At 38.3% G+C, this 19,787-nt stretch overlaps 1 protein-coding gene and 2 non-coding genes across 3 annotated transcripts in view; 2 read left to right on the plus strand and 1 right to left on the minus strand.

Annotated features, from left to right (window-relative positions):
• Window positions 1-19,787, plus strand: part of LOC126298797 (uncharacterized) — a 193,537-nt gene that overhangs the window by 106,829 nt on the left and 66,921 nt on the right. Inside the window, exons 5-7 of the mRNA XM_049990261.1 lie at window positions 1,196-1,376; window positions 6,886-6,989; window positions 11,831-11,947. Coding sequence (XP_049846218.1) covers window positions 1,196-1,376; window positions 6,886-6,989; window positions 11,831-11,947 — 402 coding nt within the window. The remainder of the gene's footprint in view (window positions 1-1,195; window positions 1,377-6,885; window positions 6,990-11,830; window positions 11,948-19,787) is intronic.
• Trnas-cga (transfer RNA serine (anticodon CGA)) lies at window positions 4,548-4,622 on the minus strand. Its single transcript has one exon. It is a non-coding gene; the product is annotated as a tRNA-Ser (tRNA).
• Window positions 5,103-5,177, plus strand: Trnal-caa (transfer RNA leucine (anticodon CAA)). Its single transcript has one exon. It is a non-coding gene; the product is annotated as a tRNA-Leu (tRNA).

Raw genomic sequence — 19,787 nt, forward strand, 5'->3', positions numbered from 1 at the left:
TCCAATACTTTATTTATTTTTAGTTCCAAAACGTAATGTACTTTGTGGATAGCCCTCGTACAAAAACTCGTCAGTTGGTTCTTCGACTTCATTGTTAACTTGTTCTGTTTCCTTTTCAGTATACGTGCTATGCATATTTTAATCATTATGTAATTGATTTTCAGTCCTACTTTCATACTTGCTCTGTGAACTTCTTCCATTCATTGTTGTAGTTTATCTGCGATGGAGGCACACGGTACAGTGGAATCATCAACATGTAGGTGGTTCAGGTATGATCTGTTAAGATTGAGCCCTTCATTTCTATAGTTTGATGATCTGAAAACTACTTCTGCAGCTGCTGAGAATAGTTTTGAGGATATGAATCCTCCTCACATGACGCCTGTTTCAATCTTTTAATTTATCTCGCTATCTAGTATTGCCATGATTCGGAAATATTGTAGATCTGGGGCTGATGCACAGAGCAACCTGAGTTGTAGCGGGGAGATGGGGAGTCTCTGCTTGACCAGTGTTCATATTTGGTGATTTCGCTGTTTCCTCTTCGTTTACTGCTCTCGCGTCAAAAAAAACAAAACAGATTTCCGTGGCTGAGACCTATTAATTGAATTAAAATACATTCATATAATTATGGAAGGCTGAAATATATTGTTAAGTATTAATTGCCTTGCAGAACAGTGAAGTTATTTTTGTCAGTTTGCTAAACAAATTTGGTTTTTATTAATCGTTTGTGCTGAGGCAGTCAATGTATTGGAAACGAAGTATTTAATTCCACATTATTGGCTAGTTTCAACTATTCCCTGCATTTCAAGTGCACGTTTTCATCTTCTAGCATGTATGGCATTATGCCATAATGAAGAACCAAACATGAGATAATACAGTACTGGTACTTCAAGAAAATTTACTTCTCAAAAACTGCACTGAAAAGCTTAATATCAGGTCGAGGCCTACTTCATTGGGACTCTGGACATACGAATGTGCACTTAAAGTATGCACTCTAAATGTGAACATTGTAGTATGGTTCACAACATTCTCAGGGAGCATCCTCTGATGTCTCGTTTCTTTTATGACATAATGTAAGATCTTTTAAAGTTTTCCACGTACAAACATACATGTTGGGAGGATGTCCACTTCCAAATAGAGTTTGGTGCCATGTGCAAAGAGGAAAGAGACGTGAGAAGAAAAATTTTTTCAATTTCAGGTCATTTTGTAGTACTCACAGGCGAACACAAGTGGTTGACAAAGCAACACTGATTGATGCTGCCAAAGTTCCTCAAATTTGTACAATTTGCTATGAAACTGTAATTCCGAAGCCTTCGCCAGATACCTTGTGGGCACCATGTTGCAAGAAGAATGCGTGGTTTCACAAGACATGTGTTCAGGTAAGTTTTCTGAACTTTAAAATGTATATTTGTTACAGTTACCTTCTTTTTGAATTATGGGATCTCTGTTACCTATACTTTTAATTCTTGTCTTATATTTTTCTTGTTGAAAGCTCGATCAGAGAGGAGGAGTGGGCAGCCAGCACTGGCTCAGCACAATCTGGTCTCCATGTTGCATGCTGTGGCATTGTTTCAGTTGACAGGAGGTGTGCAACTGCACTAGACCAGCATTGTTCATGGTAGTCAGCTGGTGTGTTGTTATTTTCTGCAATGACTGTGGTGGGCAAGTGAGGGAAATGTCAGATGAAATCGATAGATTGATTGATATGTTACATGCAGTCTTATTTTCGTACAATTCACACTATACCAAATAGAAAAAATTGTCAAAAAAGGTGGCAATTTGGGGGGGGGATATAGAATGAAGTATGAATCAGACAGGTATTAATTTATTCCATGCATTTATAAATAAATGCATGCTTGTGTAATATATCCGTGTGGAACACCATGTCCATTGCAGTGGACAGCTGTCATTGGTTCCTTCTGTAGTATTTGGAATTTATTCACAGATACTTGTGTGTGAGGGTTCATCAAGAATGGCAAATCATTTTACAGCTATTCTCAACTGGTATAGATATATAGTAATCAAGTTCGTATACATTTAAACATATTTTTATAGTTTTTGTAGTGCATTATAAATCTGTCACTCTACTGAACATTGCGCGTTACATTGTCCGTTACGGGTCTTACTTTACTTTGATCACCCTGTGAAATGTTTCTGATCAAAGCAACTTACAATGTGATGACCTATGCATTATTGAGTATTGGAACCTTGCATATTTCTATTAAGATCTGCATGTTTTACTTTGGCTTTGTCGCTTTCAGGATGTAACTGAAGATTTTACATCTGACTCAGATTGCAAACTAGCTGATGAAAGTGGCGAGAATATGAATGAGAACATTTGGCTCTGTCACTCAGACCTGTAATTTTAGAAACAAGTTCTAGCTCTGAGTGCAGTGATTCAGATTTGAAGGATACTGTGGAGGGAAACATCAAGGTATCATAAAAGCCCTGCATCATTGACAGGTGCAAAAAACAAGAAATAAGAAATCCGCTTGTAGGAGGATGGACAGTAATTTGAGTGGCCCAGTTCCAGCCTTTACTGGTGTCGGGAAAGTCAGTATTGTAGGAAAAACACCTATTTATTTCTTTTTAGTGGTGATTTCATTTACTGTGCTGAAAATGCATAGTCTCTGATGGGAAAATTCCTTCTTACTAGCTCCCTTCCTTCTTGAGAAGGTTGTTGGTGTGTACCATCTGCCATGTGTGGACACATAACACACGTGTAGTCTTACATTTCATTCAACTCACTGAAACGTGCAAACTTTTGAATGTACGTAAATGAAACTGGCATGAAGATGTTGTGGAAGAGTTGCACTATGTTTTAATTTTCCTTTTATGTGCAGCAACAGGTTATTAAGTCAATTGTGGACAGTTCACGAAAATGCATTTTCTGGCAAATTATTAAATTTTTGACATACAGGAAACTTATTTTGTAATTGAAGTTAGGGGAACACAGTAAGTGAATGATATCTTAAGGACTCATCACATTTTCATCTACTCCAAATCAGAACACTGTCAGAGTTTCCCAACATGAGATAATTTTGCTTAAATGTGATACGCAATGGTATGCTCGCATGTCAAGTACTGTTTCGTTACCAGAAACAGATCGCTAGGTTCATAATAAATTGGCTATTTATTTTTCTGATCTGTGTACTTATTTCTAATGTTACAACAATATTATGAAAAGGATAGTTGCTACTCACCATATAGGGGAGATATGCTGAGTCACTGCACACAACAAAAAGACTGTCACTAAATGAGGTTTTGGCCAGCAAGGCCTTTGTTGAAAATAGACAAAACACACACACACTCACTCACTCTCTCTCTCTCTCTCTCTCTCTCTCTCTCTCTCTCTCTCTCTCTCTCTCTCTCGCTCTCTCGCTCTCTCTCTGGCAGATGAAGCTAGACAATTATGAATACAAGACTTGTGCTGTGAGAAAACGTGATCAACATCTGAAAATGTCAGTGACATAGTTTTTTTGCTGTATATCTAACTGTTGTTGCACACCAGTCTGAAAACTTGCATCAGTTAAACAGCACAAAAAGTTTTTATTTTTGCTGCTTTGAAAGGCTGTGTCCCCCCCTCCCCCTCCCCTCCTTTTTTCGATTTCTTGCATTACTTTGGGAAAGAACTTTGCCAGCCAAATAAATATTTTTCTGGTTATACCTGTATAAACTTCTACAGTTTCTCTCTTCAGTATTTCTTTGGACTTTGTATATCTTTTTTTCCCTCCCAAACAACATAAATTCTGATATTTCTACTACAAAAGCTTGGTAAACCTTAACATGAACAGAACTTACTGAGCTTGAAATATTCTACAGAGTTCCCTTCAAAAAATGGAGAAAGTTCTCCACTTATGAGAAACTTCCCATTTTATTCACATGAAATCGGACAATATTCTTTGCATTGAGCAACTTCCACCACCATGTTACTCAAGCTGAGAACATTCTCAGGTCAAGTATATTCTATGATTCATTTTATTTATGTAACCTGAGTATGTTCTCCAAAATCCGAGACTAAAGTACTTTCTCCATTTTATTCATTTGACCCATTGACTACAAAGTGCAGCTTCAAAAGTCAAAAGTAAATTATTGCATTGTGTTTAGACTGTGGTCATTTTCCACTTAATAACTCAAGGGTATTGTTGCTGCCTGTGACATGGCAGCACTTGGATTTGATGAGAGTTTGACTAAGATTAGTCAACGCTAACAGATAGGCCAATTTGCACATTTCTGGGATGATGAGTTGTGATAGTTTTTGAGCAGCACTTTTGTGTGTTTCGGAAAAAGTGGGGCAAAATATTTACAGCGTGGCCCACGAAATGTGTTATCAATTGTTTCTTTCACAATTTACGATGCACATTAGATATCCTGCTGGGATCTCTACAGCAATATTAGCAGAGCTTCAAAAAAACAGTGAGTTGTGAAATGACGTGTAATTCATGATACTGCCACTAGGAGACTTGTAAGCAGCAATGGCTGACAATGGAAGACTGATGACACAGCAACGATCGGCAATTGTGTTGAAACTTCCTGGCAGATAAAACTGTGTGCCCGACCGAGACTCGAACTCGGGACCTTTGCCTTTCGCGGGCAAGTGCTCTACCAACTGAGCTACCGAAGCACGACTCACGCCCGGTACTCACAGCTTTACTTCTGCCAGTATCCGTCTCCTACCTTCCAAACTTTACAGAAGCTCTTCTGCGAAACATGCAGAACTAGCACTCCTGAAAGAAAGGATACTGTGGAGACATGGCTTAGCCACAGCCTGGGGGATGTTTCCAGAATGAGATTTTCACTCTGCAGCGGAGTGTGCGCTGATATGAAACTTCCTGGCAGATTAAAACTGTGTGCCCGACGGAGACTCGAACTCGGGACCTTTGCCTTTCGCGGGGAAGTGCTCTACCAACTGAGCTACCGAAGCACGACTCACGCCCGGTACTCCCAGCTTTACTTCTGCCAGTATCCGTCTCCTACCTTCCAAACTTTACAGAAGCTCTTCGGAGTGCTAGTTCTGCATGTTTCGCAGAAGAGCTTCTGTAAAGTTTGGAAGGTAGGAGACGGATACTGGCAGAAGTAAAGCTGTGAGTACCGGGCGTGAGTCGTGCTTCGGTAGCTCAGTTGGTAGAGCACTTGCCCGCAAAAGGCAAAGGTCCCGAGTTCGAGTCTCGGTCGGGCACACAGTTTTAATCTGCCAGGAAGTTTCATATCAGCGCACACTCCGCTGCAGAGTGAAAATCTCATTCTGGCAATTGTGTTACTTTTTCATGAAACAAAATGCCTTGTTGTGACTCAGAGACGTTTTCGACAACAGTTTAACACACGATGGGTCCCTTGCAAGAAGACCATCTACAGGTTGTAAGATAAATTTGTACAGGAAGGAACAGTATTGGAAGCGAAGCGACCTTGGTCTAAGCCTGTTTGTTCACCGGAGAATATTGAAGCGGTATGAGTTGCTGTACAGAGAAGTCCTGGGAAATCGTGTAGAAAGGCAGCAGTGCAACTGGGAATATCCAGACGCTCCGTTCAATGCATTCTTAAAAGTGACCTCCTTATGTACCCATACAAGATGACCTGTGCACAGAAACTCACTGAAGAACACAAGCAGCAGAGACTACTGTTTGGTCAGTGGGCGGAGGATAGGGAAGAAACTATCAGCAAGGTTTGGTTTTCAGATGAAGCGCATTTTCGTTTAGACGGTGTGGTTAACAAACAAAATGTACGCTTTTGGGCCACTGAAAACCCACAAGTGCTTCATGAACGACAACATTATGCTCCGAGAATTACAGCGTGGGTAGCAATTTCCAGTCACGGACTTATTGGACCCTTTTTCTTTGAAGAAACTGTGAACAGTGAGCATTATTTGAGCATGCTTCACAATAGCTTCATTCCACAGCTTCCAGGCAATGATGTATTCGTGACATTCCATTCCATCTCTATCTGCCATGTTTCTTGACTGTTGTACCAGTCAACACTTGAGACTATTGTGGGAAGAACAGAGATAGGGAGGCATCTCGTAACTCCTCCTCTGTCTCACTGTCTTCAGTGTCACTTGTGTCTGGCAGAAGGGCACCAGGTTAATCAGAATACACAGAGTGTCTCCAGCATGAGTGGGCTGTTTCTCAATGGTACTCATCCTAATACCGCCATCACTCTTCTTTGCAGTGGTGCAAGAATTAAAATTGGGCGTTACTCCTGGATCTTCCATTGTAAAGGAATATTTGAAAGTGGAGTTGAGCTTTTGCTTTGCTGCCATCTATTTCAGCCCCTGTGTCCATAAAACGAGTGCCTGGACACAGCCCACTGACAGCCCTAACATATCACTATAATTTTTTTGAGGGTCCTTTTCAATTAAGACTCTGATGAAGTAGTAGTTATTGTATGCTAAGCACATTATCCTTTTGACAGCCAAACTCATTCCATTTAGCAAATCTCCAACTACAGTCTTATGCTGTGTTTTACATGTAAACTTGTATCTCAGGTAAAGCTGCAGTAAAAATAGCCCAAGCTAATATTGGAGGGCTATCAGGAAGAAAGAAATGTCAATTGGTTTAGAAATGAAGAATATTGATGATGATGATGATGATAATGGTAATAATAGAAGGAAAGGAAAAACACATGTTAACTGTTTATTCTAATGTTTTGTTGATAAACCACAAAACATGTCTAGGTGTAGTTCTAGAGATGAAAAACGATTGGAAAATTTTAAGTTTCCTATATCTAACTGCCTTTCAGATACATGCAGCTTGTCCATGAATTCATTACTCGTAGCACACATTAATGATCAACTGTCATATTTAAGCTATTTTGTTAATTAACAATAAAGTTTCAATTGTCACAAATATTTGTGCAGATAATCATGTTTCTATGTTTTTCCCTTTTTTCCAGATGCTTGCGTTGAATGCTGGATACTTTTTTAAGTGCCCATTGTGCAATAATAAAAGGATGTTTCATTCCAGTATGAAGAAAAATGGAATATTCATACCTGAACAGTAAGTTTTATTTTAAAATCTCATTTAATGATGATGTTACCTTTTCTCATCCTTATTTATTTTTATTTTCAATGACTAGCTTGCAGAGTGGAAATTTTTTTTATTATTTCATTTAAAATGTTACGGTTTCCATCAATTTATACACTCAGGATGTTATTCAGACATTTGAAAAGGTAAATTTTGAATTATTGATAATAGCACAACATTTAATGTTAATTCTGTATGGGAAACACTGTGCATTGTTGTTGTTCTCCTATACATTCTGTTTGGGAACTGGTTTGTCCAGAATATCTCTTTACCTTCACAGAAAATTCTATGACTTCAATGGTACTTCATGAAATGGCATTTCTTCATCAAAACTGAATCAAGAGAGACATTTGTCATATGTTGTAACATTGGGTATTACTTTGTGGATAACTTCGAAATTCTGAATTCAGGGAACCAGTTCCATAAACATGTGTAAAGAAAAGGGGAAGGAAAAAGGAATGAAAAGTAGACAAGCCATGAAAAGAACAATAAGAAATGTGTTACAGACTTAATGTACTTCATAAAATTGAAGTGTTTAACCACAAGGATCAATGGTCATCTAAAGAAGAAACAATCCATATGATTCAGTGATATAAATATTTGGTGCTTGTGGATCTTGTGTCATATTATATTTACTTACTGAAACGAGAAACTATTCAATCAGCTTTGTACTCTTATTACCCCTGTAAGTGGCCCAACACTAAACTTTAATGTTTTACGAGGGAAGGCATCAAAAAAGTTATAAGTTTCTAACTTCAAGTTATGTGTTCTGATACATAGTAATTGTGCAACACATCCCCAATATGCCACAAAAAAAGGACTGTTTTATTCTGTGTATTGCAGACACTCCGGTGCAGACCAAAATCAAATGCAGTGTATGCTGAATGTGCGACACAGCGGGAGATATCAATGGGGATCTAGGGCTGCTGGGTATTTCCACAAGTTCTTTATCCTTTGAACAGCAAATGCAGCTCTTAAGTCAGTGTAGATTAAATTTCCATACCTGTTAATGAAACGAAATTGTCAAGACCATTTCCTCGTATAAATGCATCCTGTTACTCCTTACTAGCAGAATAACAAGAATGACAAACACAGAAGTGGGAATTGGTGATTTGTAAAGCTGAACCTGATCATTAAAAAATAAACAAAATAGGAGTGTACTTGAGGACAACTGATTATTTTATTATGTTTAAAGACAATAGCATGCAGCAGAATAAAATGGAAAATTGATATCTTACAGGTGATACGTGGTACTGTTATAATTTGGCAGGAAGAAATAATTTTTGATAATTAAATTATAACAGGACATAGCAGGCAACATACCTATGCATTGTATTAAGAATTTGGGAAAGTATGTACTTGATGACAAAGGACATAGTGATTAGAATTACAGAATTGTATTCAGTCCCATCATAGAAATATCTTGAACTGTTTATATGTGAAGTACAATGCAAAAACAGGAACACACACATTCAACATTAAAGGCTTGCAAGAAACTTGACTATACGTTAATTCAAAATTACAGAACATATGTTCACAGTTTCACATGTACAGCATACTTCGCTTGGTTTTGATAGATAGAAAGGTTAGATGTGTGTGAATGTGCTCAGTGATTTTTGATTATTACAAAAAATGGAGCAAAGAATATGCATCAAATTTTGTGTGAAAAATGGAGTCAAGTGCTCTAAAGAACTTGAAATGTTGACAGTGGCATACAGTGAGTCTGCTCAAGGGAAAAAAGATTGTTTACAAGTGGTACAAGCTCTTCCAAGATGGCCGAGAAGATGCCAATGATGAACCTCGCTCTGGTTGCCCGAGCACATCAAAAATAGATGATAATTTCGAAGCTGTGAAGAAAATTGTTTTGCGAAATTGTTGACTTACCAAAAGAGAAGTTGCTGAGGATGTTGGCATATCGGTCGGCTCGTTTCATGCAATATTTTCGGATGTTTTGCGACGAGATGTATGTCAGCAAAAGTTTGTTCCAAAACTTCTAAATTTTGATCAGAAGAACTGTGGCATGAGCATCGCTCAGGAACTCTTGAATGACATCAGTGATGATCCTAATTTGCTCAAGAGGGTCATAACTAGTGACAAAATGTGGGTTTACAGTTATGACATTGAAACCAAAGCCCAATCGTCCCAGTGAAAGCATCCGAGAGAGCCAGACCGAAAAAAGCATGCCAAGTTTGATCAAATGTCAAAGTTTTGCCCACAGGGTTTTTTTTTTTTTTTTTTTTTTCAGTTACCGTGGTGCCTCAAGGTTGTACGGTCAATAAGGAGTATTATCCTGATGTTATGCGCCATTTGCGAGAAGCAAATTGTGGAAAAAGCAATTCATGGCTTTTGCATCATGGCAATGCACCTGCTCATTCATCGTTGCTTGTGAGAAATGTGTTGGCCAAAAGCAACACAACAATGATACCTCAGCCACCATATTCATCAGATGTGGCCCCCTGTGACTTTTTCATGTTCCCAAAACTGAAGAGACGTATGAAAGGATGGAGATTTTGAACCATTGAGGAAATAAAAGCTACATCACTGGAAGTACTCAAGGCTGTACCAAAAAGTGCTTATGAGAAGTGCTTCGAGGATTGGAGGAACATGTTGGCACAAGTTTATTTTATCTGAGTGCTATTACTTTGAAGGAGACAATGTGAATATTGATGAATAAATAAATATTTTTTCATAAAAATATAGTCACCTTACTTTTTGAATGCACCTTGTATTTTATTAGAAACAAACTGTGGAACATCATTGTTAATAAGTATTGTCATTTATCATTTTAATATTTTCGTCTGATGTTTCCACTTCATGACTCATGCAACAAGTATTATCAGTTTCAGTTCAGAAGGATAATTGTGATAAAAGTTGGTCATAACAACAGAACATAAAATAGGTACCATAAATGATTTGTCGGGCTTTGTAAGCCACATGAGAGTTAACACAGTCGACAACCTGTTGTTCATAAAGTTTTGAAAGAATGCTTAAGTCCAAACGTGGTGCTTCGGCTTCAGAAGAGGCACAGAATTGTGCATCAGTATGCAGTGACATGGAGAGTTAAAAGAGCACAGATTGAACAATAAATAGGTTTTGCTATCGACCTCAAATAATAAATAGCCTCTGCTGCATGGAGAGACATTCCACGAGAATATGCTTCGACAAGATATTGCAGTTCAGAGTTCAGTCGAAAACTTCAGTATAGTTCTCCGTAGCCTGCTGTTCTCTTAGTAACTTCATCCACAATTGAAGATTCTATATTCACTTGTTCCATGTGTTTGTTGACCTATCCGTGCTGACTTTCAGACCATCAAAGTAATACTGAAGTAAATATGTTGTCTTTTTCTATACAGACAGAAGACAAAAGCATTGCACATATGATGACTTCTACTTTCCCTCAGAGTTGAAAGATGATTTGGGTTGACTGTGGTGGTTATGAAAAGGAATAGCTGGGCTGCTCACTCTTTACTTGTCATAGGGTCACTAACCTGTCATGTCAGGTGACCAATTTGATCTGGGAAATGAGAATGCTTTCAGGTCAGGAAAATGAAGTAATGAGTCAGCCTATATTAACTTAGAATGAATACATTACGCAGAAGTAAATTTTGTGAAATAGATGATTTTTCTTTTTCATTGTGATTTTCCATTTTTGAAGGCCCAGGGGCAGACTTTCCTCTTATCCTCCTGAGCCCAAATTTTACACAGCTTTCACTCTGGGGGTATATCTCAAGAAAAATTGTTAAATATTTTAAAATGTGCTATATAAAAACTATCCTACTTAATTTGTGTACTCTTGTTACTAATATTACTTACAAGGAATTATTGAGGATAATGTACAGAGTTATGTTTGCTTCAATCCGTTCACAAAACTGATCTAAAATTCTGTAGCAAATGTGCAGAACTGTATGGATGAATAGAATGTGTGTGTGTGTGTGTGTGTGTGTGTGTGTGTGTGTGTGTGTGTCACTTGAAAGGAACCATGTATCTTCAGTGAAACAATTTTATAAGATAGAAAAACAATGTTATAACCTTCTCTTTGCTAGCCTTCATTCTGCCCTCATTATGATTTATACTGTACATCCAGAGACTTCAGGTATAACAAAAGCCTCTTAGGGATAGTTTCAGTTCAGTAGGAAAGGTTTCGCTTCCAAATTCATTAATTGTCTCATGCATTACTCTCCTTATGAAATAAAAAAGAAATGACAATTACTACTGTGTATGATCCATTTTGTTTTGCTGAGTAGTCCCTCTGGTAGAGTAAATGGGTGAAGTTTTAATTAGTCACTTGGTGGAACACTCGGGCTATGTAAAGTGTACATGATAGTGTTATTAATAATTTTCAAATCTCAGTGTCAGTGTTTGTACCTCCTACTGACAGCTATCACACTTCAAATTGAATGTATTTATTTTGTGTGTGTGTGTGTGTGTGTGTGTGTGTGTGTGAGAGAGAGAGAGAGAGAGAGAGAGAGAGAGAGAGAGAGAGAGAGAGAGAATCACTTATATGTTAAGGCACAATTCCAGTATTTACAGCATTGTTGATGTACCTATGTACCTTGTTGCTGTAATAATGTAATTCAATTTGATGTGATGCAAAGTGTGGATTTAATTGTGGATATTTGGGATTTTTGATAGGCAGATACATTGGTGGTAATAGATGTTACCTGTAATTAATAGAAAATGTATGTTAGTATTAAAGCCACTGACTCTCTGAAATGTAATACATAGTATTTTAATTATTTTCTATGAAATTCTACGTATTCTCCAGTACATATTATTATGTCTTGATTTGCTGATTTGGAGGGGAAAATTTACAGGGATGCTTCCTGGGAGAGGGTCCCACATGCCTTTGATGATATGTACACAACTTACCAGCACTGCGATGCGGAGGAATGCCATTGTAAGAAAGGACGCTCCTACTGTGAACGACGAACGTATGTATTATTACAGTAACACCTAATGTAATTGTAGCAATTATTAATTTAAATAGATGTACCCCATCAGTCCAAAAAGATTCAAGACTGGATTAATAAAAAATAGATAAAAGTCAAGATGGTTTCTTTAATGCTTCAGGTGTTTTACATAGTCTTTCTCAACTTGAGGGCAACAAACAGAATGTCTGTGAAACTGCTTGAAACTGTCACAAAAGTCCTTCTTTGGAACGTTGTTCAACTCCCACATCAGTTTGGCTTAAATGTTGGTGATGTCGTCAAAGTATTGCATCTACATGCGAATTTCTGTATTTTGTCATAGGTTCATATTGATAACACAAAGTCTCATCATCTGTGAAGGTTTTTTCCCCAGAAAGAATTGTCCATGTATTACATTTCAATCAATTTGCAGCAAGTATCCACATTCCACTTTTCTTTGGGAGTAAAGGTGTGAGGGGGAAACTTTACACACACTTTTCTCTTCTTCAAAACAGTCTGGAGAATGCCTTGAACACTTGATCTGTAGATAATAGCTTCATTTCTGTTAGTGACAGGACAACATCGACATGCTACAGCCAAATGTCCAGTACTTGCTTGTAAAATGCCCATCTGTGTTTATAGTTGTTAGTTCAAGCAGCCGCCGGCCAGGGTTGCGGAGTGGTTCTAGGCACTACAGTCTGGAATCGCGCGATCCATACAGTCACAGGTTCGAATCCTGCCTCGGGCATGGATGTGTGTGATGTCTTTAGCTTAGTTAGGCTTAAGTAGTTCTAAGTTTTAGGGGACTGATACCTCAGAAGTTAAGTCCCATAGTGCTCAGAGCCATTTTTTTTCAAGCAGCCATTGTTGTTACTACACTGTCGTCGCTTGTATGACAGGAATAAAATCGGTCTCGGAACTTTTTGGACAAACAGTGTGGATATTCCACATAGTTAAAACTGCTGTTGTGTGTGTAATTATTTCTACAAGGTTTTTTTATAGCAATAGCTGTCAAGACATAGAATGTTTATATACTGTATAAAGTTTCTCATAATCTTTTTCTTTGTACGTATAAAATGATTTCTGTTTCTCCTTTTTGTTTTTCTTTGACCACTTGGTTAGTCTCTTACATTACAGCAGGGCTTCACTACTATAAGGCATACAGTAATCTTATTCTCACAGGCAGTATTTATAACTCTCTCTCTCTCTCTCTCTCTCTCTCTCTCTCTCTCTCTCTCTCTCTCTCTCTCTCTCTCTCTCTCTCTCTCCCCCCCCCCCTCCCCCTCCCTGTCTCTCTCTCACACACCACACACACACAAACTAACAATTTTTTTCATTTTCTATGTGAAACATAAAGAAACTAAACATAATGTATCGTATTACAAAAAACTTAAATCAGTTAACTGTTGTTTATGCACAAATGGTATTCAGTCCCCTAACTAGGTGCACTCATCAAAGAATGTTTTTGACTTCATATGATGCCCTCTGACAGATTCTCGCACCTTGAATTTTAATCATGAAAGTTAAGAATATGGTAGAAAGACATTTTAATGTTGAGGACTTGTAAACATAAATTGCTGTGTCAGCATCAAGTGTGTTATCTTCAACAAAACACATTGCATACACATGTTGACATGGGATTCTCATAAAAGCAAAGGTTAATTGCCATTTGGTGACCAAATAACCAGTAAAGTGAACCATTTTAAATTATTTACAACTGCCGTTTGATCAAAAGCTTTCATAGAAGTACCTCATTCAGGATTGTGTGCAGAAACTGAGTACCTCACTTTAAAAAATCATTTCATGCAGTTAATTTTATTATAGACATAAGTACGTAATATAATAACAATCATAATAAGTTTTACCTGTACATTGGCCACCCTCAGATCCTACAGTAAGAAAAGATGAAAAAAGTCTACATGAAAATTTTGCCATTCTACGCTGCTGGAATCAAAATGCAGTGCCCTCATTGACTGTGTTTGTTGGCACCTGGGTATAATAAGTGCTTGCTGATGGGTTGTAGTGTTAGTAATTCATCTATCATGCTAATTGGTGCTCAGAAGGTTTCCTTTGCACCATCTGTTTTGAATCTGCAGGCAGTAACTGTGCTAAGTTTAGAGGTGAAGAGTGTTTGCATCATCATCATCATCTTAGGGTACAACTGTACCCCACCATCAAGTACGCTCTCAGATTGAACAGCTTCAGCTATTTGAACAGGGTCACCATGTGGCCTTAAAGGCAGCTGGATGGACATATCGAATGATTACCATTTTGAACCCGTTTTGTTTCCCATTCTGCCTTTGAATCCTTACATCTGTAACACTTGTGTTCTATATTTAATTTCTTCTTCTCTTACGTTGTTTCTTTGGAAATATTTCATGGCCTCTTGAATCCAGCTGCTAGCTGACTTAACAGCTATTCTGAATAAATGACCAAAGAATATCAGTTTTCATTTGTTTATTGTTTCTATTCTATTTTCTGCAGTGTGATCCATGGGTATGGCACCACCTTTCTAAAACAAAAAGAGATGGATAAACAGAAATTTAAAGTTAAGTAATATGAGATGGGCAAAAAACTGCGAAGCTGTGTTATTGACATGGTTGTCATGTTGAAAGCCCCTATTTCTGATACAGATTGTAGTTTTCAAATGGAAAGGTGGTGACATGTCAAGCAGATAGAGACTTATGCAAGAGATTTATTCATTGTTGAGTTATGTTGCATTTTGCACAGAACAAGGCAAATGCTGGTAAAAACACACAAAGACTACAGGATATGCTTTGACGCATTGCCCTGTACATTGTAAGGTGGTAGTTATCTGCTTCTACCATTCCTCATAGGCTTTCGCCAACATGTGTACCTGAATGCAATCAAATGCATCAACAATCTTTTCCTTATGGTGTGCAAAGTTTCTGATCTTCACCAAATACACACTTACCTTCACAGTCCAAAGAGATAGACATATAATGGAATTAAATTCTGTGAATGTGGTGGCCATAGCATTGGGCTCTAAGACCTATTCAGCTCGGGAGGAACCTGATGCAGCACTACAACCCTGGAAAGGCTCATCACATGTCAGGATGTGCACAAGTATGTTCACAACAGGGCATTAACAAAGAAAGGAACACCAGATAATTAAAAATCGACGCCTTTCATTGCATATTCCAGACCCATTTTTATCGAATGACTCACTTGTGAACTTACCACATAATCAGTTTTATTTCAGAGTTAACCAAACATTCAATGCAGATTTATCCCTGATTAAAAATTCAGAGAGAAAGGGGACCAAAAGATTTATTGCTGACATACTGAGGAACAATATGGTGGAATCTAAATTTGGATACAGTCATTTTGAGAGGATTTATTTATTTGCTCAAGATGGGGGAGCTGTTAAATTCAGACAAAAAGTAAAACGTCTCTTCTTCTTCGTAGTGATGGCACAGTGCTACAGGAAGACTGTGTTTTAGTGACTGGAGTCGAAGTGGACCAAAGACGGCGTCAGTTCACGAAGTATCAGCAGGCTGTGGTAGACCGTGACCCCTCCCTGGAGTTTGTACTAGCCCTGTTTTCTGAGGTTGAAAATGTACCAGTGTGTGGATGTTCAGACCACATAAAACTTAGAAGCACAGCTGCCCCCAGCATCAGTTTGCCAGCTTCTCTCCTGATCAACAGCTGTAGCTAGATGTGTTTGACACTTGCTACCTCGAGTCAGAGTAATGTTTGCGTGCTCATTACCTTGAGCAGAAGGTAGAAATATCAATTGTGTATAACTGCCACTGTTTACAACTGACGAGTGTGACAATGTCCTCCATGTGGTAAGCCATTATTGCCACCACTTCCTTTTTGTCATCTCACTGCCTTATTGTTTCATTTCTGATATGTGTTTGGAGTCTCACATGAATTCATCTCTCACCAGCAATGAAAAATTCTAGCATCATTTCAGTTTTTTTGGTAATTATGTATGTTGATCGCTACATTCATTCATTACTGGTCTGTACATTAGCTACTTGTCTGGTCAGTGAAGGCTGCTGCGCTATGTCTTTGTAAATTCTAGAAGAATATATCATATTGTATAACATTCACTTGGTTTAGAGTTGTATGCCCTGTGCTTTTTCCTCAGTCTCCTAACTAATTGGGGTCCCCTGCAAGTACGAATGATGTTGATTGCCTTCCATGGTCAGGAGTGAGTTGCATCTCTATTAACATTTCTGGCAGTTTGCAAATGCCTGCCAAAGAGGAAGGAAGTCGGCCGTGCCCTTTCAGAGGAACCATCCCGGCATTTGCCTGGAGTGATTAAGGGAAATCACAGAAAACCTAAATCAGGATGGCCGGACGTGGGATTGAACCGTCGTCCTTCCGAATGCGCGTCCAGTGTCTAACCCAGCACTTAGGGATGCAGTGGGAGGGGTGGGAGATGTGGAGGAGGAGGAGGGTTTGCACCAGACAGCTAGCTGGTAATGCCGTGTGATGCACTGTTGTGATAAAAGAAAGTTGAAAGTGTCCTGCCTTGATACAGTAATGATTGCAGTACATATTCATGTAACTACTGCCCTGAATGGAGGAGAACCCAGTAATATGAGAACCTTGTATTCCACACCAGACCAACACTTTCAGTTCACTACTTACCTTCAGCAGATCCGTCTAGGGAGGACTGGCATCCGACCAAGTGCTGTCAAAACTGAAACCTAACAGACATCTGTACTTAAGCTGGCGTAACAATCTCTGTTAAGATATTCATCTAAAGTGTAGAAGGAGTTGCCTATAAAAAAGTCTTTTGAACTCTCTTTAAAACATCCTTTATCTGAAACCAAGTTTTTAATAGTTGCTGCTGGCAATTTTTTGAAAATGTGTGTTTCTGAACATTGGACCCCTTTTTGGACCAAGGTCTTTAGGTCTTTATGTATATTGTGCTTATTCCTAGCATTGATACTATGTATTGAGATGTTGGTTAGAAATAGAGATATATTACTTGCAACAAATTTGATTAAGGAATAAATATAGTGAGAAGCAGTGGTTAGAATACAAAGTTCTTTGAACAGGTTTGTACATGATCTTGAATTTACAACACAAGTGATTCGTATTGCATGCTTTTGCACTCTAAAAACTTTTGCTTGGTTTGATGAGTTACCCCAGAATGTAATCCCATTTGATATAATAGAACGAAAGTATGCAAGTTTTTTTTTTATTTTTACATCTCCCACATCCAACATCATTCTCACTGCGAATACAGACTTGTTTAGGTACTTAAGAAATTCTGTGGTAGGCTCTTCCCAACTGAATTTATTATCGAGTTGTACCTCTTCGATCTGCATGCCTTCATATATTATACACATGCTGGAAGGAAATCTGTTACAGGCTCTGAACTGTGTATAGTGGGTCTTTTCAAAGTTTAATGACAGTGAATTAGCTTTAAATCATTTATTAATGTCAATGAAAATTTGATTAGCAGCTACTTCTAAATCTGTACTTGACTTGCTGCTTACTGCAATGTTTGTATCATCTGCAAACGAAACAAATTTAGCATCTGGCAATGTACACAGATGAGAGGTTATTAATGTACTCAAGAAAAAGCAATTGAACCAAGATGGAACCTTTTGGAACACGATTGATATGTAATTAATTCCTAGTCAAATGAAGACTGACTGCTTACTGTTCAGGTATTTCATGATGACAGCCTTTGTTTCCTGTTAGATAATACTCAAACCATTTCACAGCGTTGCCAGTGACACCATAATATTCTGATTTACTTCAGAGAATGCTGTGGTTCACTTAGTCTGAGGCTTTTGACAGGTCTCCGAAAATGGTAGTAGGCTCTAATGTATTACCTAAAGAATTAAGAACATTCTCACTGTAAGTGTAAATAGCTTTCTCTATATCAGAACCCTTAAGAAATCCAAACTGTGACTTGAACAATTTATTATTTGCACTCAAATGCTTAAGGAGACACTTGAACACAATCTTTTCAGATATTTTTGAGAAAGCCGGAAAAAGTGAAATTGGTCGATAGTTTGATGGTACCTCTTTATCCCCCCTCTTGTAAAAGGCTTAACTTAAGCATATTTTAGCCAGTGTGGAAATGTTCCACTGATAAGATACTGATTACACAAATTACTTAAGATACAACTCAACTCGCATGAGCACTCTTTGGTTAACTTCATTAATATGTTATCATACTCACTAGAGTACTTACTTTTAAGGATATTATCATGGATGCTACTTCCTTGCTAGATCTGAGTGTCATTTCCATGTTACTGAAGTTGTTTGTAAAGTGTGTCTCAGATACTCCATTGTGCTGTTTACCGAACCTGTTAACCCCAAGCTGGCAGTAACAGAAATGAAGTAATTGCTTAAGGAGTTTGCAACACTACATGCACTTGTTACCGAGGTCTCATTTATTTTTAGAGCTATATGTTCCTCTGGCTTTTTGGCCCCACGTGTCTCTGTCTTCACTATATCCCATACAGTTTTTATTTTGTTGCTCGATGTAAATATCTTTTTCTCATAATAAAGCTGCATCAGCCAGCTTTTTGTATAGCATATACACACAGGGTGTACATAAAGTCTGGGAACACTTTCAGTTATTTTTGCACAAGAACCAAACATTGTACAGGTATCATAAATGTGTCATTTTGAAGAGAAACCTTGAAAGTTTCTTTCATGTATACCACCACAGCGTGATTTGGTAATTTGCCGATAGTCAGTGCGAGTAGCAAATATGGCGGGTTCAGGTGCGGAGCGAGCTTTCTGTTTGTTGGAGTTATAAAACAAGTGTGCTACAGCTGTTCAATGGATGTTTAGAACCAAGTACAGTAAGAAGCCACTAACAAGGAAGGCTATTTACCACTGGCACAACAAATTCGTTACGACGGATTGCTTGTGCCTGGCAAAGAGAAGCGGGCCATTTTTCTTTGCAGAGAGCACTGTCAGTGGATATTCCTACTTGGACATGTTGCAGCAATGGCCGATGCTTCAAATGCAATCAGACTCTCTGTTCATCTTAACGCCAGTCGGGGCTCCACTCCATTTTTGTCATGAAATTCGTGGGTACCTGAACACGGAGCTGTTGCATCAGTGGATCAGCCATACTACAGAAGGGGACAGCTGTCTCATGAAATGGCCTTCCCAATCACCAGATCTCACTCCTTGTGATCTGGTGTATGTACTGCCTGCCTGTACACGTTGCAGAGCTCCGAGACAGAACACGGTGGGGGGGGGGGGGGGTTGTTTCTCTTCAAAATGCAATATGTATGACATCTTTAAAATGTTTAGTTCTTGTGCAATAAATAATTGAAAGTGTTCCCAGACTTTATATACACCCTGTATTTTTCTGAGAATTTCAAACATGTTGCATCATTTTACAGCATTGAATGCTTTTTCTAGGTTAACAAATCTTGTATGAAAGTCAGTCAGTTTCTTGTAGATCTTGCTTCCGGTAACAAACTTTACATCAGAATTGCCTCTCTTGCACTTTTACCTTTCCTAAATCGCAACTGGTTCTCATCTAACAGTGTCTCAATTTTCTTTTCAATTCTTCTCATCAGCAACTTTGATGCCTGAGCTGTAAAACTGATTGTGCAATAGTCCTCACATTTAAGTGCCATTGCTATCTTCAAGACTATGTGGATGATATTATTCCAAAAGACTGATAGTATATCTCCAGTTTCATAGGCCTTACACAACTATTTGAAATCTCATTTCGGTGCCACTTCCTCCCAGTGATTTCGGAAATGCTTAAGGAATCTTATCTATACCTTCTAACTTGTCTGTTCAAAAGTCTTTCAGTGCTCTGTCAAATTCTACATTGAATAATGGGTTTCATGTGTCTTGCAAGTTGACACCCATTTTTTTCTATCGCATCAGCAGACAG

Source organism: Schistocerca gregaria, chromosome X (assembly GCF_023897955.1).
Source record: "Schistocerca gregaria isolate iqSchGreg1 chromosome X, iqSchGreg1.2, whole genome shotgun sequence".
Classification (NCBI taxonomy): domain Eukaryota; kingdom Metazoa; phylum Arthropoda; class Insecta; order Orthoptera; family Acrididae; genus Schistocerca; species Schistocerca gregaria.